A 21,009-nucleotide genomic window follows, 5' to 3' on the forward strand; every position below is an offset into this window, starting at 1 on the left:
GTGTGTGTGTGTGCGTGTGCGTGCGTGTGTGTGTGGGCACATGACGTCGTCCTATCATGTGAAAGCCTCTGCAGCCACGTGTTGATCAGCGCTGGATAAATGGTCTTTCCCTCTTGGTCTGATTAAGAGCCGTCATGGATGGCTGAGTCTTCCACACAGGAATGTCCATTGATAAGTTTTCTCAAAGAGAAGCATACGATTTAATTTAAAATTCCTGTATTATTGGAGCATATCGTTCTTTCTGCAGCTGATTGAGGTCACGAGCTCAGGTGCTTCAGCGATTACGATTCTTACTTTAGAGATTATGTTGATTAGGGAACATTTATTTTTCTCTTTCATAATTTACCCGTGTTTTCTCTTGAAGGCTTTAAGCGACGTGTTTTTAGTCCTCGTCTGAACGCCCACAAAACGTGGTCCCAATTATTTTTTCTGCAATATCTTTAGGACACATGATATCATAACATTGCTGAATGGAAAGAGCACGATTTGGTAAACATCTCAAAATGCCGATACAGTCTGCGTGCCGTGCATTATGAGCGACTTTGGACACACACAGTGGTCAGGCTGTTTCCATTTCATCGTTTCAGTTTTGGTTTTATTTAAAGATCCAACTCCACGATCTTAATGTCAACACAACGAGCGGCTCAAACTCGCAAAAAGGAGGTTTGGAAACATTTCTATTGATTGACAGCTAAGACTAACATATGATATCATGCGCTGTATTTCAAATCCTTGTTTACATTGGTAATGTTTAAAAAATGTATCGTTGGTAATCCTAAATTTGGTGGCATTCATTTCAAAATATGAATTTTGATGCATAAGTCTAGTAATGTCATTGTGTCTCTATGTTTCCATTCTTTAATGTTCAAAAAGCTCTTTATTTCTCTCATACTGCCTGTGCTGCAGCACCTCTTTTCACCCTCTGTCTGAAACCAGAGCCCAGTCTGCTCTGATTGGTTAGCTGGCCGGCTCTGTTGTGATTGGTCAACCTCTTAGAGATGTCACGCCCCTTAGAGTATCAAGTACAATGTGTTGGAGCGCTAGCCAACAGAAGTGTGAGTGCTACATGTCACTATAGTAAACAAAGGAGTCCAATGGGGGCGTTTCAGGGGGGGGGGGGGGGGGGTGTCTGAGAGAAACACACGATCAAATGAAACTGGTTTGGAAATGGGCCCAAAATGCCCAGCATGCAAGAGGACAGAAATGTGGTTTCAGTCTGGATGATATTCATTTTGTTGGCTGAAGTTAGCGCCTGTGAAATCGAAGCCACTGGAGTATGATTTATTGGCTACATGTGCCATCCTTTGTGTGGCAGCCGAAGCTGAAGGAAAAGGATCGCTCGTTTGAATCGATTTAGTTTGAGGTCAGGACTGTGACAGATGCTTAAAATGATATTGTATTGCCGGCCTTCTCGTGATTTCTTTAACACAAAGCCTCAACTTTTACTTATTACTTCAGTCGAACCGCAGAAGTTGATTTTGAACACAAAACCAAAGTCATCAAAAATGTTTTCCACATAAAATCACTGCATTTCCCTTCAATCAAATATATTGGTTCAATTTCTCATAATGTGACTTTCCTCAAAGCCCGAATAGTTTTCTGATCTCATCACAGAAGAGGCAACAATAACTCCGGCATGTGAGGATATACAAAGTTGGTTTACCTGAATATGGAGCCACGATGTATGGAAGAAAACTCTGCTGGAGAAAATAGATATAAAACGTACTACAACACAGTTCAGTCAGACAACTCACGTGTTTCTGAATATGTTTATTAGAAGCAGCATAATTTGAGATGGTCTACATGTGTTTTGTAGACTTGGAGAAGGCGTATGACCGATTTCCCAGGGAGTTACTGCGGGAGGTGCTGCGGGAGTATGGGGTGAGGGGGTCTCTACTCAGGGCCATCCAATCTCTGTACTCCCAAAGCGAGAGCTGTGTCCGGGTCCTCGGCAGGAAGTCGGACCCATTTGAAAAAATTAAATACTGTACGATATGATGAAAGTCCTGCAGACACTTGAACGAAGAATGAACATTTGGCCTACGTTTTCCTCATGTTTAGGTGTTTTTTCATTTTAAGTTATTATATTTCTAAAATGAATACTTGTACCTAGTTATGAGATATTGCCACAAAAAGATTTGCTTTACAATAACATTAAAATGTAGTTAGTCAAAACTCATATGTATTACTTAAAGTGGACCTATGATGCTATATTGGAAACATATATTGTAAGGCCATAAAAACATGTCTGTGAAGTTTCTTTGCTTAAAATACCAAACAGATCACCCATTGTAGCCATGCCTCATGCTGCTCATACCCCTCTATTCCAGCCCTGTTAGAGAAACACGGATTTTGGGTCCTAAAAAAGAGGAGTCGGAGTTAATGCCTGATCAGAATTTTACCGGAGAAAAGGTTAAATTCTGCTGTGATAAAACGCCATCCTGTTCTAAACCACATCAAGGATTATCTCTGAAGCAGTATGGAGCTCAAATGCTTTTTCTCTTGCGGGTTTATCACAAGGCGAGTTCCTTTTTTTATTTCTTGCTTTTTAAACATGCATTACATTCAGCAAAAGTATATTCTTGCAATTAAACTTCCTTTTTCATCAATATAACTTTTAATTTTTCTGGAAATAGGCTTCAATTATGTTACAGTATAGAATAACACGTCCGCAGAAAGAAGCCAGACATACACACTGTTGGAGCAGCACAACAAGTTTAGCAACCTGTTCCTAACCTCTCTGCAGGAAAAGAGAGACATATGGAGGGAGAAGAGGGGGACACGGATTGAGAGGATACAAAGAGGAGAGAGATTTGTTGGATACAGGAGAAAGAGAGAAAGCATAGAGAAAGGAGGTGTGAGAGTAATGAGAGCAGGGAGAGAGGAGGGGGGGGGGGCGCCTATTTCCCCTCCTCTCCTCTCTCTCCGGGTTTAAGTCCTTTGAAGAGGAGGGAGGAGGACGCTCTGTACTCACATGCAGTCTGCACCGAGAGGAGCATTTAGTGGCCGAGACTCAGAGAGAGAGGATCTGAAACATGAACGACATCAAGCTCGCCCTGCTGGGAAGCCAAGGGGCCGGGAAGTCAGGTGAGAGGACTTTGTTTCAAACAGAAACATACTTTCTTTAGTCAACACACTTTAAATGAGGCAAGTTTTGTGTGTAACTTTCTGTTTGTGCAGTCAGTGTTTTTCAAATGATGCTTTTGGGGCATACTACTTCCAGCGGTGTCATGTTAAAAGTATGCTCAACTCAAGTTCAATTTTACTTGAGTATTTCTATTTCATGATGCCTTCTTATACATGAGTATAAAAAAACATTGCACTTTAAATGGATACAGAAAAAATATGTTATTTGTGATGACGTTTTTGGTGCATTGCTAACTTTAATCAAGTACTGCACTTAAGTCAAATGTTGAGGTATTTGTACTTTATTCAGTTACTTCCATTTCATGTTTCTTTCTGGCATTTAAACGTTATATTTGTTGATTTTTGTGTATCGTTAGTGTTTCTCAAATTATGATTTTGGTGCACAATAAGTCCGGTGATGTACTCAAGTAAAATGTTGATTATTTTACCGTTTTATTATAGTTTCATCTTCTACTCCACACATTTCAAAGCCAATATCTCCTTTCAACTGTATCATTTGTGATATTAGTTACTTTGCAGATTGAGATAAATACCTAACCACTTTTTGTGTCGTCTGTGAGGAAAATAAATGGGGCTCAGAGCCTCAGAATACTGCATTTTTTTTCCTTCTAATTTGTTATTCTTTTCAAAATAACACACTGTTATTTACTCACCAATAACACACAATTATCCTTGTTTTTATTTATTTGTTTAATTCCATAATATCGGGCTTTTTTGGCGTCCGTCAGGAACTGAATTTCAAAATAAAATAACCGGAAACGAACGTAGCATCATTGCGATAGAGAGGCGAAGTCCGTCAATGGAGCGAGAAAGATTTCGATCCCGTTTGAATTGTGCCACGAATTACACATAATATGATGTTTGTCAATTTAAAATATATTATTATTATTTATTGAATTATTATTTTTACGTGTTATATTTGATGACTAAATATTAAGAGTACATACTTTCGTAGGGGGAAAGTAGAAGGTCAATGATAGAAATATAGAATATAAAAAATCAAGAAGATACTATAAGTGATCTCTACATTAAAACAGTTTAGTGCAGGATGTGCAAAGATATTAATAGGAGGAGGTGCAAATCAGAAAACGAATTAACCTTTATTTAAACATTAAATAACAGATTAAGGTCTTCTTTTAAATAAGAAAAAAGCTTTGGGGGTATCTATCTACATATAAATATTAAGCCTGACAAAGTACTTAACGTCTAAAATATTGCTTTCCTGCAATGTTAACTATGTTGAAGCACTTATTTTAACTGATATTATACACATTAATTATACTCTTATGTATGTAGATAGAATAAGAAATGTGCAGAATATGACAGTTTAATGGTGGAGGTACACACATATTGATAGATGTCTTGTAATGCACTGTTGAGGAACCTGTGACCCAAGTTTTTCATTCATTGCATAACTACACCGTAGTTGTGTATGATATGTCAATAAACCTTTGAACATCTTGAAAGGGATGTGCAAAAGGGGTGTGCCATAATATGCAGTCTTTAATTAACTATTAGTAGAGAATAACGAGTAATGAATATGCTTTATTACTCGTTTCCATTCATGTCAATTGCAGATACATGTTTAGTTTGTAGCCTTTATTTAACCAGGTGAAGCCCCTTGAGATCAAAAGATCTCTTTTTCAAGGGTGACCTGCAGGACAAACATGTAACATAAAATGAATGTCAATAGTCTTCTCAAGCACCAACTATCAAATATCTCTCCTGATTGTTGGCACTTGACAATCACCTTACCTGAATTTTACTCAGGTGTAACTAAAGTCTGATTTAAGGGTTGTTTATATTTCACATAATTAATCAGAATCTGCAAAGTAACTCAAATAAATGCAATGGAGTAAAAATACCAGGTTAACCTCTGAATTGTAGTGGAGTAGAATTACAAAGTAGCAATGAGCTGTCATGTGGGTATATATTAATGCTATATATTGATGCTGCGCATTATGGACACAATGGATTTTCACCCATTTATTAATTATATGTTTTACATTTGATAACACCAATGTGTTTAATACTGGCAACTTCTAATTGTGGGAAAAACGAAAACGTTCAGTAGAGACGTCCCATAGAACATTTTGCGAAACACAATAGTGTAGTGTGTGGTTCTGGGGGGGCGTTCGATTCCAGTTTTGGATAGTCTGGCGTGGTTTCGTTCCATTTCAAACAGCTGTTTGACGCTCGGTGTAACCTTGGCTCACTGCCACTCCAACATCCAATCCCAGAGCTTGAAGACTAATCACGGGGACAGTGGTCCTAAACGATAGCTGGGGATTATGGGTAGTGATTATGGGTGTGGGTAGTGTCTTCGGCCATCCTAAACTCAGAAATGTTTTTCGGATTTTATATGGCATTAACACCATATCCCTACATGCATTGCGGCTAAAACATCCAATCAGCGAGCTTATACCATAGCTGAGGATCTTGGGTAATCAGTTCAGTGGCTGTGTATTGCAATGATGCTCGAAATGTCCCTTATAGGCCTACGTCTGTTTCCGTTTATTTTCATTTTGAAATTCAGTTTCTGACGGACGCCAAAAAAGCCCGAGATTATGGAATTAAACAAATAAATAAAAACAAGGATCATTGTGTGTTATTGGTGAGTAAATAACAGTGTGTTATTTTGAAAAGAATAACAAATTAGAAGGAAAAAAAGATTTAAAAAAATACAGATTTCAGTATTCTGAGGCTCGAAGCCTCATTTCTTTTCCTCACAGATGACAAAAAAAGTCCGAAATTATACGATTTATAAATAAACAATAATTGTGGCTTGATATTGAGTAAGAACATGTTTTTAAGAACCCCACAGCTTCCGGTCTTCCAAGACCCAAACGGACAAAAAGACGTGCTGCAGGCACGAAACATACTACCAATAGAAATACATTGCTTTTAAAATCGTTCTGTGTGACACGAAAAAAAAAAAGGGGAAATCGTGTTGGTGAACACGAATCAATAGATTAAATGTCGTGAAACTGGGTTGAAAATACAGATCAACTTTATCTAGGCTAACGTTAGCTAAGCTGCATGTTAGCTAACGTTAGCACAAAAACAAACGTTTCTTGGTTTGATTTATTTAGATTTAACTGAAATAATAAGATGATTTATGCCTCCAGAGGACTCCTTTGAAAGACTTTTGTAAGATTATAACTTATCCTTCACAGAGGGGATTTAACGAATGTAAAACAAACCCACCCTACATCACGATTGATCAGAGTCAGTCTACCTTTAGAGTAGGTATATCTTTCACACACACATACGGGTATTGGGCCGAGGGCGACACCGTACTTCCGGTATCCGCCATTTCACGCGAGGTGCAAGCAGAATATCATAGTCTATTGCCTTAATCAATATCTAGTCAACTCTAAAATACCACATATGCAATGGCATGATAATATTATTGTGACAAGTGGGGTATTCCCCTGGTGTTTCCAGAAATTAGACGTAGATGCAGCCAAAATCGACGAAGGCCACTTTCGAGGGTCGTTTTTCCATACATCTGCAGGCAGTCTGTAAGGGCAATCCGACATCCCACACAGCTCTAGTTCACGCTGGTAACGACCTAGAGCACACCCCTCAAGTCCAGAGATGTAATCCGAAGACATGCAGCGATTTATTCGGTCGTTAATTCAGAAAAAAAACCTAGTGCGCTCTGCCAGGCTACGTTAGCTAGCTGTTTATATTTGCACTTCCAGGATATTTGCACCTCCAGGAAAATGGCCTATTTATATTTATATATATATATATATATATATGGCGCGTGTTGCATTGTGGGTAGCTCGTGACGTCGCTGTGTATTTTGTACCCTTCTCAACACGAATGTACAAAGTGCTTTACAGTATACAGTACACAATACACAATTCAAAGTATAACTATAAAATATAGAATAAAAGGAATACAACAACAGCAGGTCAAACACAGGATAAAACACAGATGACAAACAGCTACTAACTCACCTCCTCCGGCACCCCAAAAGCCGTCGGAAAAGGTGAGTCTTTAGCTGCCCCTTAAAAATCTCTACTGAGACAGAGGCTCTTAGTTTCTGGGGGAGTTCAGTCCAAAGCCTTGGGGCCACCGCCTCAAAGGCACGGTCCCCCTTAGTCTTTAGCCTGGTCCGGGGCACCCTTAGGAGGCCTTGCTCAGAGGACCCCAGGGCCCGGGCTGTGCTGTGAGGGTGGATCAGGTCGTTAATGTAGGCTGGGGCTTGGCCATGGACAGCTATATATGAAAACCAAGACCTTGAATTGGGTTCTGAGATGGACAGGGAGCCAGTGCAGGGCAGAAAGGATCGGAGTGATGTGACAGGTTTTTTTGGACCGAGTGAGCAATCTGGCTGCAGCATGTTGGACCTGTTGTAGCCGGTTTATCGATGTGTGTTGAGGCAGGAAAAAAGAGCATTGCGATAATCAAGCCGGGATGAAATAAAGGCGTGGATAGCCATCTCCATTTCTGCATTGGATATAGAGGGGCTAAAATACCTCGCCACCTCTGTTTATGTTGTAATTACAGCTCAAACCTTTCCTCTGGGGTTTCAGTATGTCACTGACAGCTGGGTCCACCTACTCTTTGTTTACATTCGTAATATGATCTGTATTTTGGGCTGAACTCCATCAGCGTATTATCCAAGGCTTTCCACAGTTTATGTGACCTTAAATCTGCAAAGTGAAGCACATTCCACATTTTATTCTTTCGCTGCAGTGGAAAATGCTGGTGATGCAGAGGAGGGGAGTTAGAGGACCCTCGTTGATGATTTTGCGCTGTTGTTGCCAATATCAGTACTCTGCGCTGTGTTCAAGCTTCATAAAAACAATGGGACGTCTCAGTTCTCATGAATGTGTGTGTCCATTAAATACGTTTTTCTGCTATTTGCTTTTCAGCTTGCGCATATATCCTGTTGTTTTCTCTCTGATCATTTACATTGGTGGACTGCAACTATGTCAATATATTCAAATATTGTAGTTTGAGTTACTTTTATCTACTCTACTTGATCATATTTTGATTTCCTGCAACTTTAGTCCTCCATTCCAGAACATTCCAGAGGGAAATATTGCACTTTTTCCCCTCACTACATTTATTTGACTTGACTTTCTTCCTTCAGTTTTTACTTTCTTGCTTATGTACTTACCTTCTTCATTCCTTACTGGCTTGCTTATACTTACTTCCTTTCTTCCTTCCTTGTTGACTTTCTTTCTTACTCACTTGCTTACTTACTGACTTACTCACTTACTGACTTAGATACTTAATTACTGACTTAGTACTTACTTTGTCACTTTCTTACTTACTTCCTTTCTTCCTTCCTTATTTACTTTCTTTCTTACTGACTTACTTCCTTTCTTCCTTCCTTTCTTACTTACTTAATTTCTTCCTTCCTTGTTTACTTTCTTTCTTACTTAATTACTGACTTTCTTACTTACTGACTTACTTCCTTGTTTACTTTCTTTCTTATACTTACTTCCTTTCTTCCTTCCTTGTTTACTTTCTTTCTTACTGACTTACTTCCTTGTTTACTTTCTTTCTTACTTACTTCCTTCCTTTCTTCCTTCCTTGTTTACTTTCTTTCTTACTTAATTACTGACTTTCTTACTTACTTTCTTACTGACTTACTTCCTTTCTTGTTTACTTTCTTTCTTACTTACTTCCTTTCTTCCTTCCTTGTTTACTTTCTTTCTTACTTCCTTCCTTGTTTACTTTCTTTCTTACTTACTTTCTTCCTTCCTTGTTTACTTTCTTTCTTACTTAATTACTTACTTTCTTAGTCACTTTCTTCCTGACTTACTGACTTACTTCCTTCCTTCCTTCCTTGTTTACTTTCTTTCTTACTGACTTACTTACTTAGTCACTTTCTTCCTGACTTACTGACTTACTGACTTACTTCCTTACTTACCTACTTACTTGAAACCGATCCAAAATGTATTCTTTAACTGCATTGTGTTGAAATGCTGGTGATGCAGAGGAGGGGAGTTAAGGGACACTTGTTGCTGCTTTTGAGCTGTTGTTGCCAATATCAGTACTCTGCGCTGTGTTCAAGCTTCCTAAAAACAATGGGACGTCTCAGTTCTCTCCTCAACTCTGGAGACTGTGCATGAGGAACTTTTTGGGCCTTATCTATACGAGTGTCCTCGTAGCATAACCCCTTCTGTATATCCTCACATGACCACGGATTACCTGTGCGAGGACCAAAGCTATTGAGGCGATGCGGAGGGGAAATATAACCGTGCAGCTTGGGAAATATGCACATTCCAGAAAATCCATACATACTTTTGAATGTTTGTGTTTTTTCCATTTTGTCTGTTTCCTCCAGCTGTCCTCGTGCGGTTCCTGACCCGGCGCTTCATCGGGGAATATGCCTCCAACGCCAGTGAGTGTTTGGAGAGATTGAGGCTTAATTAGGTTTTTTTAATTTTGGACTTGGAGAGCAGAGTTTATCCCCAGATATTATGGTTGTTTGCTATTTAGTCATTCAGAGGTGCATGCATATATTCCACATGAGCAATTATGAGATTATCAATCAAGGACAACTTCTGTATGCATGCATAATCAAAGGGAAGACAGCAGTTAGAAAATTTAAATAGTATTAAAGGTCCCCTATTATACGGGTTTTCATAACTATATCACAGGTCTCAGGCTGCGGCCACACGAGGACGAAAACGGCTAAACGCATAGGATTAACGCAAACGCAAAAAAGCTTCCGTCCACACGCAATAGTTATCCGGATAGTGTCTGTCCACACGAGACCGCTCCGTTTAGCTCCAACCGCTGGAGAAGCTGCAGTACATGCAGGAGCCTGTACGTGGCGCTGTAACTTCCTCCACAAAAGCAGCGAAGAAGCATGGTTGTCATGGTTGCCCTTCTGTTTATTCTCCGCGGTGGGGGCCGAGGGAACCGGGCAGAGTTTTTCGTCAACGTGTATTAAAGTTGAAATCTTCCGGACAAAATTATAAAAGTGCCGGTCAAAGGTCTTCTTTGTTATTTATTGAGCTTCAAAACAAATGAATAACGACTCTATATAATATAATAATAAAATACACGGAGCCTCTCTTTTTCCTCCCTCTCTTCAGACAGCGTCAGTGTCTGTCTCATGCAGCAGCTGATCCAGTAATCAGTGACCCGGCAGACTGTAAAAATAAACATATTTATAACTAGTTTAGTTTGAGAGGTAATTAAAATAGCTAAGGGTGATGATCTGACTTGAAGTGTGTGTTTTGCTGCAGCGGGAGGAGCTGCAGGTGAGCAGAGCTGCGTGTCTCCGTCCTGTCAGATTAGACTTCACTCGCGAGAGAAAGATAAATAATCCGAATTCAGGGTGCAGTTTACTTTGACGTGGGGGTGAGCAGCAGAGGTGGGGAGAGGTGGGGCTATTGCCTCATCATTATTGCTGTAGATGTTGCACAAACAACTGTAGCATGGTCAATAGCGTCCGGAGCACGATAGCAACTCTGCGATCCGCCATTGTTGTTGGTGGCGAAACACTTCAGCACTGGCGCGGGGTAAGCGGAGGTGAGCAGAAGAGGTGGGGAGAGGCGGGGCTATTGCGCAATCACTATCAGTGATCTGAAAATGTCCGTATAGGGCGCACACACGGAGCTGTTTGACCCTCCAGAGAGTGGCGTATGCATTTCTATCCACCTTGGGACCCGTTATCGTTTCCTCAGTCGTTTAGTGCCGTATTCGGTCGTCCTCGTGTGGCCGAACGGTCTATATGACACTAAACAGTAACGCAAACGACCAAATTCGTCCTCGTGGGGCCGCAGCCTCAGATATGTACAAAACATGTCTCTGAAGTGTTTGGCTCCAAACACCAAACAGATCATTGCAGCATTACCCATAATCCCCTCTGTCTCAGCCCTGTTTCCAAAGTGCTGATTCTCTGTCTGTTACTTTAGATGAAAATAAGGAGCCCCTCCCCACGCCCCTCTGAGAGAGATTTGGTTACAAAGAACTCAATGGAGCTCTAGGAGGAGATTCAGGTGATAAGGTGGGGGGGGGGGGTTACCTTGGTTGCTGATTGGCTAATGGCTACACAAGACAACACATCGTTATGACATCATAAAGTGGCCACAATCTGATCAGCTCATTTTCAGACAGGTTTTTATAGAAATGGATCAAAAAGAGAGAGAATCTTTGTTCCTGAAACTTTCAGAGTCTCTTTACACAGAGGGGACACATGTTGATGTAGAAGAGACATGAAGAAGAGGGGACACATGTTGATGTAGAAGAGACATGAAGAAGAGGGGACACATGTTGATGTAGAAGAGACATGGAGAAGAGGGGACACATGTTGATGAAGAAGAGGGGACACATGTTGATGTAGAAGAGACATGAAGAAGAGGGGACACATGTTGATGTAGAAGAGACATGAAGAGGAGGGGACACATGTTGATGTAGAAGAGACATGAAGAAGAGGGGACACATGTTGATGTAGAAGAGACATGAAGAAGAGGGGACACATGTTGATGTATACAAGAAGTGAACAAGTGGATTTTGCATAATAGGTCCCCTTTAATATGCGAATTTAAAGGGGGATGTGAACAAAAACCGTATTTAATTTTGTCTTAATTTACATTATTTAATGTCATATTCTGTTCTTGTACATATCCTATATTCTATTGACATGTAGACGTTTGCCACCACTTTTTATCTTGTATTTTATTATATATGTTGCATTGTTGGAGGAGTTCAGGTCAGAAGAATTTCATTGCCATTTCTACACTGTAGCTTATATATACATACATACGACAATAAAACCTTTGAACCTTTGAATCTTGAAAACAGTGAAACTGGCAAGTCAAAAGCCGGTAAAACGCTGTGTAGAAATCAGGTAAACTGCAGGTACATGATGACGTGCGATTAATTATGTGCGGTTCTGTCTATTTAAGCAATATAATACAAACAAACATTTGATAATGAAAAGAGGTAAAGAACAGCAGTAGCTATAGCATATACAAATACAACACGCAAGGAGTTTAGATTGTTGTACCTTCAATCAATATTTAAGTCTATCGACATTACTCTGTGTTATTCATTTTGTTTCTGTATTAGTTTAGATTACTTTATTGTCATTACATAATGCAAGCAGAGTGCAATGAAATTAAGAAGGTCTCACCAGAGTGCAAACAGTCAGTTATAGACACATCTATCAGCAGTCTGTACAAAATAAATGCACTATACAAATATCCAAATATACTGTATGATCCTTGTTACAGATTCCCTGTACCATAAAAGGCTCTCGATTGATGGGCGACAGCTGAATCTGGAGGTGTTTGACCCTTGCTCTCAGGTACAAAACATCAACAGCACATCAACAACACGTCAACAACACATCAACAACACCTGATATTGTTTACTGGATTCAAACCGGAGTTGCAGTTCATTAGAAATATCCATCCATATGAAAGTTACATTTCAAATTAAAACCCTCCTGTTGTCTTCGTTTTCCCCTTTCTTTGGTGTTCGCGGTCAAGTTTTACCGGTCCTGTTTTAACTGCTATGACATTAAAGGTGGGGTAGGTAATTTTGGAGAAACCAGCTCGAGATCGCTAGAATTTGAAAATACACAACCGGAGAAAATCTGCCCCTTCCTCACAGAGCCCCTCCTCCAACACACACGAACGCGCACATGACCAATGAGGGCACGAGATAAGCTTGTGCCCCGATGGAAGGCTGACAGGCAGGTAGGCCATCCAGTTACTTTAGCCGGGCCGGCTCAGATGATTGGTCGAGCTTTTTACAGCGCCACGGCTTCCACAGATGATATATTTTATGGATTTGTTGTCAAAGCACTTCAGATATTCATTGCTATCGGGATGTTAAGAGCATTCCATGGAATATAACAAAACGTGTATCTCCAGCCGGTTTCTCAAACGTACCTACCCCACCTTTAAGGTGATCAGAAAAATCTGTTATTATATCTGTTAGGGAATAATTAGCTTAGGTATTCAACCTTCGACCCAGTTCATAGTTTTTCTCTCCTTTCCCACGGCATAGGTCTACGGCCTTGGGTATTGCTGCTATCTCTCTTAAGGGGGAGGAGCTTGGGTATTGCTGCTATCTCTCTTAAGAAGGAGCAGCTTGGGCGCATTGTTGTTGCCAGTCTATGACCGAGCACAAGCCGCCATGAGGTAGTTTACTGCTCAGGGACGCAGGTTCCCTGGCGCTCATTCTTTCCTATGGACGAGAGCTCTAGATTCAGGGTCCATAATTGTTTCGTCTCACTGATGAAGAATGTTGATTATTACACTCCGAACTAGTTAAAACCTCGAGCTGCAGAAGAGTTCTTCAGAATTGGTTTGGCGACCGCTGTGTCAACTCGTGACTCACCACCTGTCTTCTCCGGCCGTAACTCCAAATAAACCGTCAGTGTTTGCCGTCAAAGCTCCAGCTCTCCTCGTGTCTCTCTGAGTCCTGACTCTCCATTGCTACAGAAGTTTCCCCCACAATATCTGTGTTAGCTTGTTTTATGTTTATTTTATTCCATTAGATTTCTAATGACTGTTTTAAAATGTGTTTCTGCTGCACTATTTTAACATTTTCATAAAGCACTTTGAATTGCCTTTTGTTTAAAGGTGCTATATCAATAAACTTGCCTTGCCCTGGCTTGAGAATTATCCCTGGAAAAAGTGGGACACAGTGAGGATTCCCTCTTGGATCTATAGTTAGTTAGTTAGTTTCCACTGAAATGGCAAAAAGTAAACGACATTAGCTTCATCTATGTTTCTCTCTGGTTGAATCTGTCCCAGTCAAACCAGGCCTTACAGAAAGACATACTTCCCTGAATTAAAGAGACTTACCAAAATAAAGCGTGGTTTCTGTTGGCAGAGCTCGGAGGCCAGGTGCATCCTGGAGGAGCCGGTGGATTGGGCCGATGGCTTCGTGGTGGTTTACAACATCAGCGACCGCTCCTCCTTCATCGACGCCAAGAACATCCTGTTGCAGATCCGAGAGGCGCGCATGGAAAACTGCAAAGGGTGAGAAGAAGCACAATGAGGGTCTTCTACTTTGAAGTAGACAGAATGTTAGGGCTGAGCAGCGCAGGTAGGACCCAATTGCAGGACAGCACATTTTAAAAACTGAAATACCTTTAATTCAACGCTAACAAGAACAGTACTCACTCCCTTGTATGGACAAAAACAACAATCAGACCTCTCTCTCTCCCTTGCGAAAGACTGAAAGAACCCACACACACCAACAGAATAGCAGAACTTAAATAAATACAAGACCAGTCAAGAAGAAAGGACACAGCTGGGGAGGGAAAACACAAAGGTGAACAGAATCAGATAATCAGACATGAGGGAAAACACAGAGACAGGAAGCATACACAGACATGAGACAGGGGGTGAACACTTCAAAATAAAACAGAATATAAACAGACCGTGACACAGAAGATGTGCTGGATTTTAGAAAGTTGAGACCTGGTGGATCAGAGCAGCTCGGATTTGTTATTTTATTAAATATATAAAAATGGAGCCGCTCCAACGCTCCAATAACAAGGTTTCATGCACTTTATACTTTTTCTCATCACACTGTCTTGCTTTCCATATCGCACCATTTCTTACACTTTGTCATGCTGGCAGGGGCGCCGTAAGGGGGTGAGAAGTTAGGACGATTCTAAGGCCCGTGACTGACAGGGGCCCAAACTATTTTAGAACATTTCGAGCGATTACCCAAGATCCTCAGCTATGGTTTTAAGATCGCTTATTGGATGTTTTAGCCGCAATGCATGCTGGGATTTGGTGTTTATATGATATGAAATCCGGAAAACATTTTAAAAGTATAAAATAATACTTAATTCCGAGTGTTCTTGCTTTTCTCTTTGAAAGTCATCACATAACGGCATTGTAATACACGGTTCGGCTGCATTACATATTACAGATCTGCCGTAGTTCTTTATTTAGAGAGCCCTGATGAGAAGACCTTTGGAAAAACTGAAGAAATGCCGCCGAAACTGAATACTTGACGTGAATCATAAATATATCAACAATTAAACAACATCTTCAATTTCTCTTCACACAATACGTCTCCTTGCAGTATCAACACTAATTCGGCTGTCTTTTACATTTGATCTAATTCATAGATAGGTTATATTTACACCATAACGGTGCACAGCTGATAGAAAAGGACTGTAGTTTTTAAAGATATTACTGATTTTCTTTGAATGTAAATACTGAGTCTGAAATAGTATAGCAATATGCTGTAAAATTATGTGAAAGCATGAATAAAACGTGTCCTACACTAATAATACAAAGTTATTATGGCTGTGTGCACCTTGTGTGCACCGCCTAGTGGTTAAAGTACGTTATTGAATTATTGTTTTTATGTGTTATAATATAACACATAAAAACAATAATGTACTCTTAATATTTTTTTCATGAAATATTATTTGAATATTTGAATAAAAATAATGAAGAGTACATACTTTCATAGGGGGAAAGTAGAAGGTCTGTGATAGAAATATAGAATATAAAAAATCAAGAAGATACTATAAGTGATCTCTACAATAAAACAGTTTAGTGCAGGATGTACAAAGATATTAATAGGAGGATGTGCAAAACAGAAAAACGAATTAACCTTTATTTAAACATTAAATAACAGATTAAGGTCTTCTTTTAAATAAGAAAAACACTTTGGGGGTATCTATCTACATATAAATATTAAGCCTGACAAAGTACTTAACGTCTAATATATTGCTTTCCTGCAATGTTAACTATGTTGAAGCACTTATTTTAACTGATATTATACACATTAATTATACTCTTATGTATGTAGATAGAATAAGAAATGTGCAGAATATGACAGTTTAATGGTGGAGGTACACACATATTGATAGATGTCTTGTAATGCACTGTTGAGGAACCTGTGACCCAAGATTTTCATTCATTGCATAACTACACCGTAGTTGTGTATGATATGTCAATAAACCTTTGAAAATCTTGAAAGGGATGTGCAAAATAGCCATAATATACAGTCTTTAATTAACTATTAGTAGAGAATAACGAGTAATGAATATACTTTATTACTCGTTTCCATTCATGTGAATTGCAGATACATGTTTAGTCTTCTCAAGCACCAACTATCAAATATCTCTCCTGATTGTTGGCACTTGACAATCACCTTACCTGAATTTTACTCAGGTGTAACTAAAGTCTGATTTAAGGGTTGTTTATATTTCACATCATTAATCAGAATCTGCAAAGTAACTCAAATAAATGCAGTGGAGTAAAAATACCAGGTTAACCTCTGAATTGTCGTGGAGTAGAATTACAAAGTAACAATGAGCTGTCATGTGGGTATATTAATGCTATATATTGATGCTGCGCATTATGGACACAAGCGATTTTCACCCATTTATTAATTATATGTTTTACATTTGATAACACCAATGTGTTTAATAATGGCAACTTCTAATTGGGGGAAAAACGAAAACGTTCAGTAGAGACGTCCCATAGAACATTTTGCGAAACACAATAGCCAGCATGTGTAGTTCTGGGGGGGTGTTCGATTCCAGTTTTGGATAGACTGGCGTGGTTTCGTTCCATTTCACACAGCTGTTTGACGCTCTGCGTAACCTTACGGGGACTGTAGTCCTAAACGATAGCTGGGGATTATGGGTAGTGTAGTGTCTTCGGCCATCCTAAACTCAGAAATGTTGACAATTGCAATGATGCTCGAAATGTCCCTTATAGGCCTACGTCTGTTTCCGGTTATTTTTATTTTGAAATGCAGTTCCTGACGGACACCAAAAAAGCCAGAGATTATGGAATTAAACCACTAAATAAAAGCAAGGATAATTGTGTGTTATTGGTGAGCAAATAATAGTGTGTTATTTTGAAAAGAATAACGAATTAGAAGGAACAAAATATTTAAAAATACAGATTTCAGTATCCTGAGGCTCTGAGCCCCATTTATTTTCCTCACAGACGGCAACAAAAGTCCGAAATTATACGATTTAAAATAAAAGCAATAATTGTGGCTTGATATTGAGTAAGAACATGTTTTTATTAACCACACAGCTTCCGGTCTCCCACGACCCGACCGGAGAAAAAGACGTGCTGCAGGCAGTAGAAATACATTGCTTTTAAAATCGTGCTGTGCAACATGAAAAAAAGGGGCAAATCGTGATTGTGAACACGAATCAATAGATTAAAAGTCGTGTTGGTGAACACGAAATGCCGTGAGACTGGGTTGACTATTACTACTGCTACTACTATACTACTACTACTACTACTACTACTACTACTACTACTACTACTACTACTACTACTACTAGTCTACTACTACTACTACTACTACTACTACTACTACTACTACTACTACTACTACTACTGCCACTACTACTGCCACTACTACTGCTACTACTATACTACTACTACTGATACGACTGTTGGGGAAGTATTTTCCAAGGCCCATAGCTTTGACCCAGTTTATCAGTCCATGTCCTGACTGAGCACACGCACCCGTAACCTTGGCTGCTGTGCTCTCGGTGTGTTGTCTCCCTGTCCCTGCCGCTTGGCGTCAGCTGATAGAGGTGTTATGGTTCTATCTTGTTATGCACAATGTTGATTATTCTCTCTGAGCTAAATACATGGGTCTGGGGTAGAGTTCTTCAGAATTGATGTGGCAACTCTACCGTGGAGTCAGAACCTCTGACTCTGGACTTGTTTTGTGAATTCTCCGGCCGAAGCTCCAAATAAACCCATCAGTGTTTGCCATCAAAGCTCCAGCTCTCCCCGTGTCTCCTTTTGAGTCGGCGACTCCTCCTGCATTGCTACACAGAAGTTTCCCCCACAACGACAACTAATAATAATAATAATGGAAAAAATATATACCAGATAATAAAATAATGAAATGTAAAGATTACAATTAAAGGTGGGGTTGGTAATTTTGGAGAAACCAGCTCGAGTGCGCTACAATTTGAAAATACACAGCCGGAAAAAATCTGCCACTTCCTCACAGAGCCCCTCCTCCAACACACGAACGCGCACATGACCAATGAGGGCACGAGATAAGTTTGTGCCCCGATGGAAGGCTGACAGGCAGGTAGGCCATCCTGTTACTTTAGCCGGGCCGGCTCAGATGATTGGTCGTGCTTTTTACAGCGCCACGGCTTCCACAGATGATAATGGATTTTTTGTCAAAGCACTTAAGATATTCATTGCTATCGGGATGTTAATTGTTATTAATGTTAATAATGGGATGTTATTCCATGGAATATAACAAAAAGTGTATCTCGAGCCGGTTTCTCAAACTTACCTAACCCACCTTTAAGGAAATAGAAACTAAATGCCACAAGACTGTTAAATACCTGAACTTTTGAAAGAACATCCATAACATTCATCTGTTTGCAATTTATATATCAATATTGCAATCACTTAGACTATCCTGCTCTATTTCTATTATATTCTATTTTATTGTATTAACTTGCACTATTATCTGTTTTATTGTGTTGCACTGTTGGAGGAGCCGGTGACCTAGGATTTTCATTGTCATATCTTCACTGCAGCTACGTACAGATGACAATAAAGCTTTGAATCTTGAATCTTGAACATGTCTCCATGTCTGTGCTGCAGGGAGGTGGAGGTCCCGGTGTGTCTGGTGGGGAACAAGCAGGACTTGTGTCACGCCCGGCAGGTGTGTGAGGCGGAGGGCCGCTGCCTTGCTCAGGAGCACCGCTGCCACTTCCAGGAGGTGTCGGCGGCCGAGAGCTACCAGGACATCTCTGCGCTCTTCACACAACTCATCCGACAGGTGATGGAGCTCCTGAAGTACAGAGCCGACCGGCGGCGCTACAGCGGCTCCAAGTCCATGGCCAAGCTCATCAACAACGTGTTCGGCAAGAGGAGGAAGTCAGTGTGAGCGGAAGGAAGCAAGGAGGGTGTGTGAGGAGGCGTGTTAAAGGGAAGGTGTTCAAATCTCACTCGTCACCGGCTTGAGCTTCAACCTCAGGATCCATGTATCTGTGATCCTCTCCAGAATGGAAGTCATCTAGTTCCTGAGCAGTGTCCTTCACATGCTGATATCCAAGAGAGGGAGTCACACAGTCACAAGATGGAGGAGTAGAAAGCAGTACTCAATGTTTACTTCAGATTATCTCCACGTCAGAAATGAGCATGCTTGTCATATGTCTATCTCCATAGAGGCTGAATCATCATGTTAATCACATAGCTATCATCTGCCTCAAACAGTCCTGATGCTCTTCTCGGTCATCACACATCCTGTCATGTACACATACAGTTGGGATACCTTTGTTATCATGTTGCTCTCATATTAGAAGAGGACATTCAGTATTTTCCCAACAGAAGGATTCAAGGATTTTATTGTCACTTGTACAGACAGGCATATCAATGAAAATCGTAGGTGCAACACAATAAAACAGACAAAATAGTTCAAATAGTGCAAGTACTACAAATAAAGTAGAATAGAAATAGTGCAATATTAGATAAATAATGTGTAAGTTGCAGACAGATGAATGTTATGGATGTCCTTTCAAAAGTGCAGGTGTTTAACAGTCTTATGGGATGAAACTGAGTCTGGTGGTTTTAGACCGGATGCCGCGGTACCTGAACTGGACAATGGTGGGTCTGAAAATCTTCCTACGTTCATTTCTCCTCAAGGTCACTAAGAGGTCGGTGCAAGGCAAGGCAAGGCAAGGCAAGGCAAGGCAAGGCAAGGCAAGGCAAGGCAAGGCAAGGCAAGGCAAGGCAAGGCAAGGCAAGGCAAGGCAAGGCAAGGCAAGGCAAGGCAAGGCAAGGCAAGGCAAGGCAAGGCAAGGCAAGGCAAGGCAAGGCAAGGCAAGGCAAGGCAAGTTTATTTATACAGCACTTTTCAACACAAGGCAATTCAAAGTGCTTTACCAAAATAAAGACATTAAGGGCATAAAACACATTAGAAACATTAAAATGAAAAGATAATAAAACATGAATACACAGGTACATGAATACAAGTCACAGTGCAGTGTGAGATGTGAATAGTTCAATTAAAAGTAGTGGCAAAAAGAAAGTCTCCAGCCTGGATTTAAAGGTAACGCTTTATGGTAAGGGTACATGAATCAGGATGAATTCATGCATGTAGTGCTCATGAACTATCAGTAATGTACAGGTTGGTATCTCATGCATGACTTAATGCAGGAACAATACCATGTTTGTGCCCCTTCAAATAAAGTGGTGACCCGGCCGGTCGGTCATAGCAGTGCATGTAGTCTGTTGAATCTACATGAAGAAGACATGAGCATCATTAATAACTCAGAAGTCATGATGATGGAGATTCCTTAGTTGACGCATTAATTAAGGTATTGTTCCTGCCTTAAAGGTGGGGTAGGTGAGTTTCAGAAACCGGCTCGAGATACGCTTTTTGTTATATTCCATGGAATGCTCTCAACATCCCGATAGCAATGAATATCTGAAGTGCTTTGACAACAAATCCATAAAAAAATGTGATGGCCTACCTGCCTGTCAGCCTTCCATCGGGGCACAGACTTATCTCGTGCCCTCATTGGTCATGTGCGCGTTCGTGTGTGTTGGAGGAGGGGCAGATTTTCTCCGGTTGTGTATTTTCAAATTCTAGCGATCTCGAGCCGGTTTCTCAAACTTACCTACCCCACCTTTAAGTCATGCATGAGATACTATTAATACCTGTACATTACTGATAGTTCATGAGCACTACATGAATGAATTCATGATGATTCATGTACCCTTACCGTAAAGTGTTACCGATGTAAAAGTAGTAGCAGGTTTCTGGTAGTTTGTTCCAGATATTTGACAATACCTCGAACCACATTCTCTCATTCCTCTACCCCAAGTCTTCCCGTGAAATTAAAGTTCCTTTGACACTTTTTCTAACCTTTTTATATTCCTTTCA

The 21,009-nt window shown here is 40.3% G+C and overlaps 1 protein-coding gene across 2 annotated transcripts; it reads left to right on the top strand.

Annotated features, from left to right (window-relative positions):
• The first annotated feature begins 2,993 nt into the window (after window positions 1-2,993).
• rerglb (RERG/RAS-like b) lies at window positions 2,994-19,880 on the top strand. 2 transcript variants are annotated; one of them, XM_034078956.2, is made up of 5 exons: window positions 2,994-3,087; window positions 9,461-9,517; window positions 12,363-12,436; window positions 13,975-14,123; window positions 18,723-19,880. In XM_034078956.2, the coding sequence occupies exons 1-5, from the start codon at window positions 3,036-3,038 to the stop codon at window positions 19,006-19,008; spliced, it is 618 nt and encodes a 205-aa protein (XP_033934847.1). In that variant the 5' UTR covers window positions 2,994-3,035; the 3' UTR covers window positions 19,009-19,880. The 2 variants fall into 2 exon arrangements, with proteins under 2 accessions (XP_033934847.1, XP_033934849.1); XM_034078958.2 differs by lacking the exon at window positions 9,461-9,517.
• Window positions 19,881-21,009: the final 1,129 nt, after the last annotated feature.

The sequence above is a fragment of the Pseudochaenichthys georgianus genome, unplaced genomic scaffold, assembly GCF_902827115.2.
Source record: "Pseudochaenichthys georgianus unplaced genomic scaffold, fPseGeo1.2 scaffold_521_arrow_ctg1, whole genome shotgun sequence".
Classification (NCBI taxonomy): domain Eukaryota; kingdom Metazoa; phylum Chordata; class Actinopteri; order Perciformes; family Channichthyidae; genus Pseudochaenichthys; species Pseudochaenichthys georgianus.

Excerpts from the sequence above, each read along its gene's own strand:
- rerglb (XM_034078956.2), top strand. The coding sequence starts at position 3,036 with ATGAACGACATCAAGCTCGCCCTGCTGGGAAGCCAAGGGGCCGGGAAG. Across the intron at positions 9,518-12,362 it reads GGAATATGCCTCCAACGCCA|ATTCCCTGTACCATAAAAGG; the intron begins GTGAGTGTTTGG and ends TCCTTGTTACAG. Across the intron at positions 12,437-13,974 it reads TGTTTGACCCTTGCTCTCAG|AGCTCGGAGGCCAGGTGCAT; the intron begins GTACAAAACATC and ends TTCTGTTGGCAG.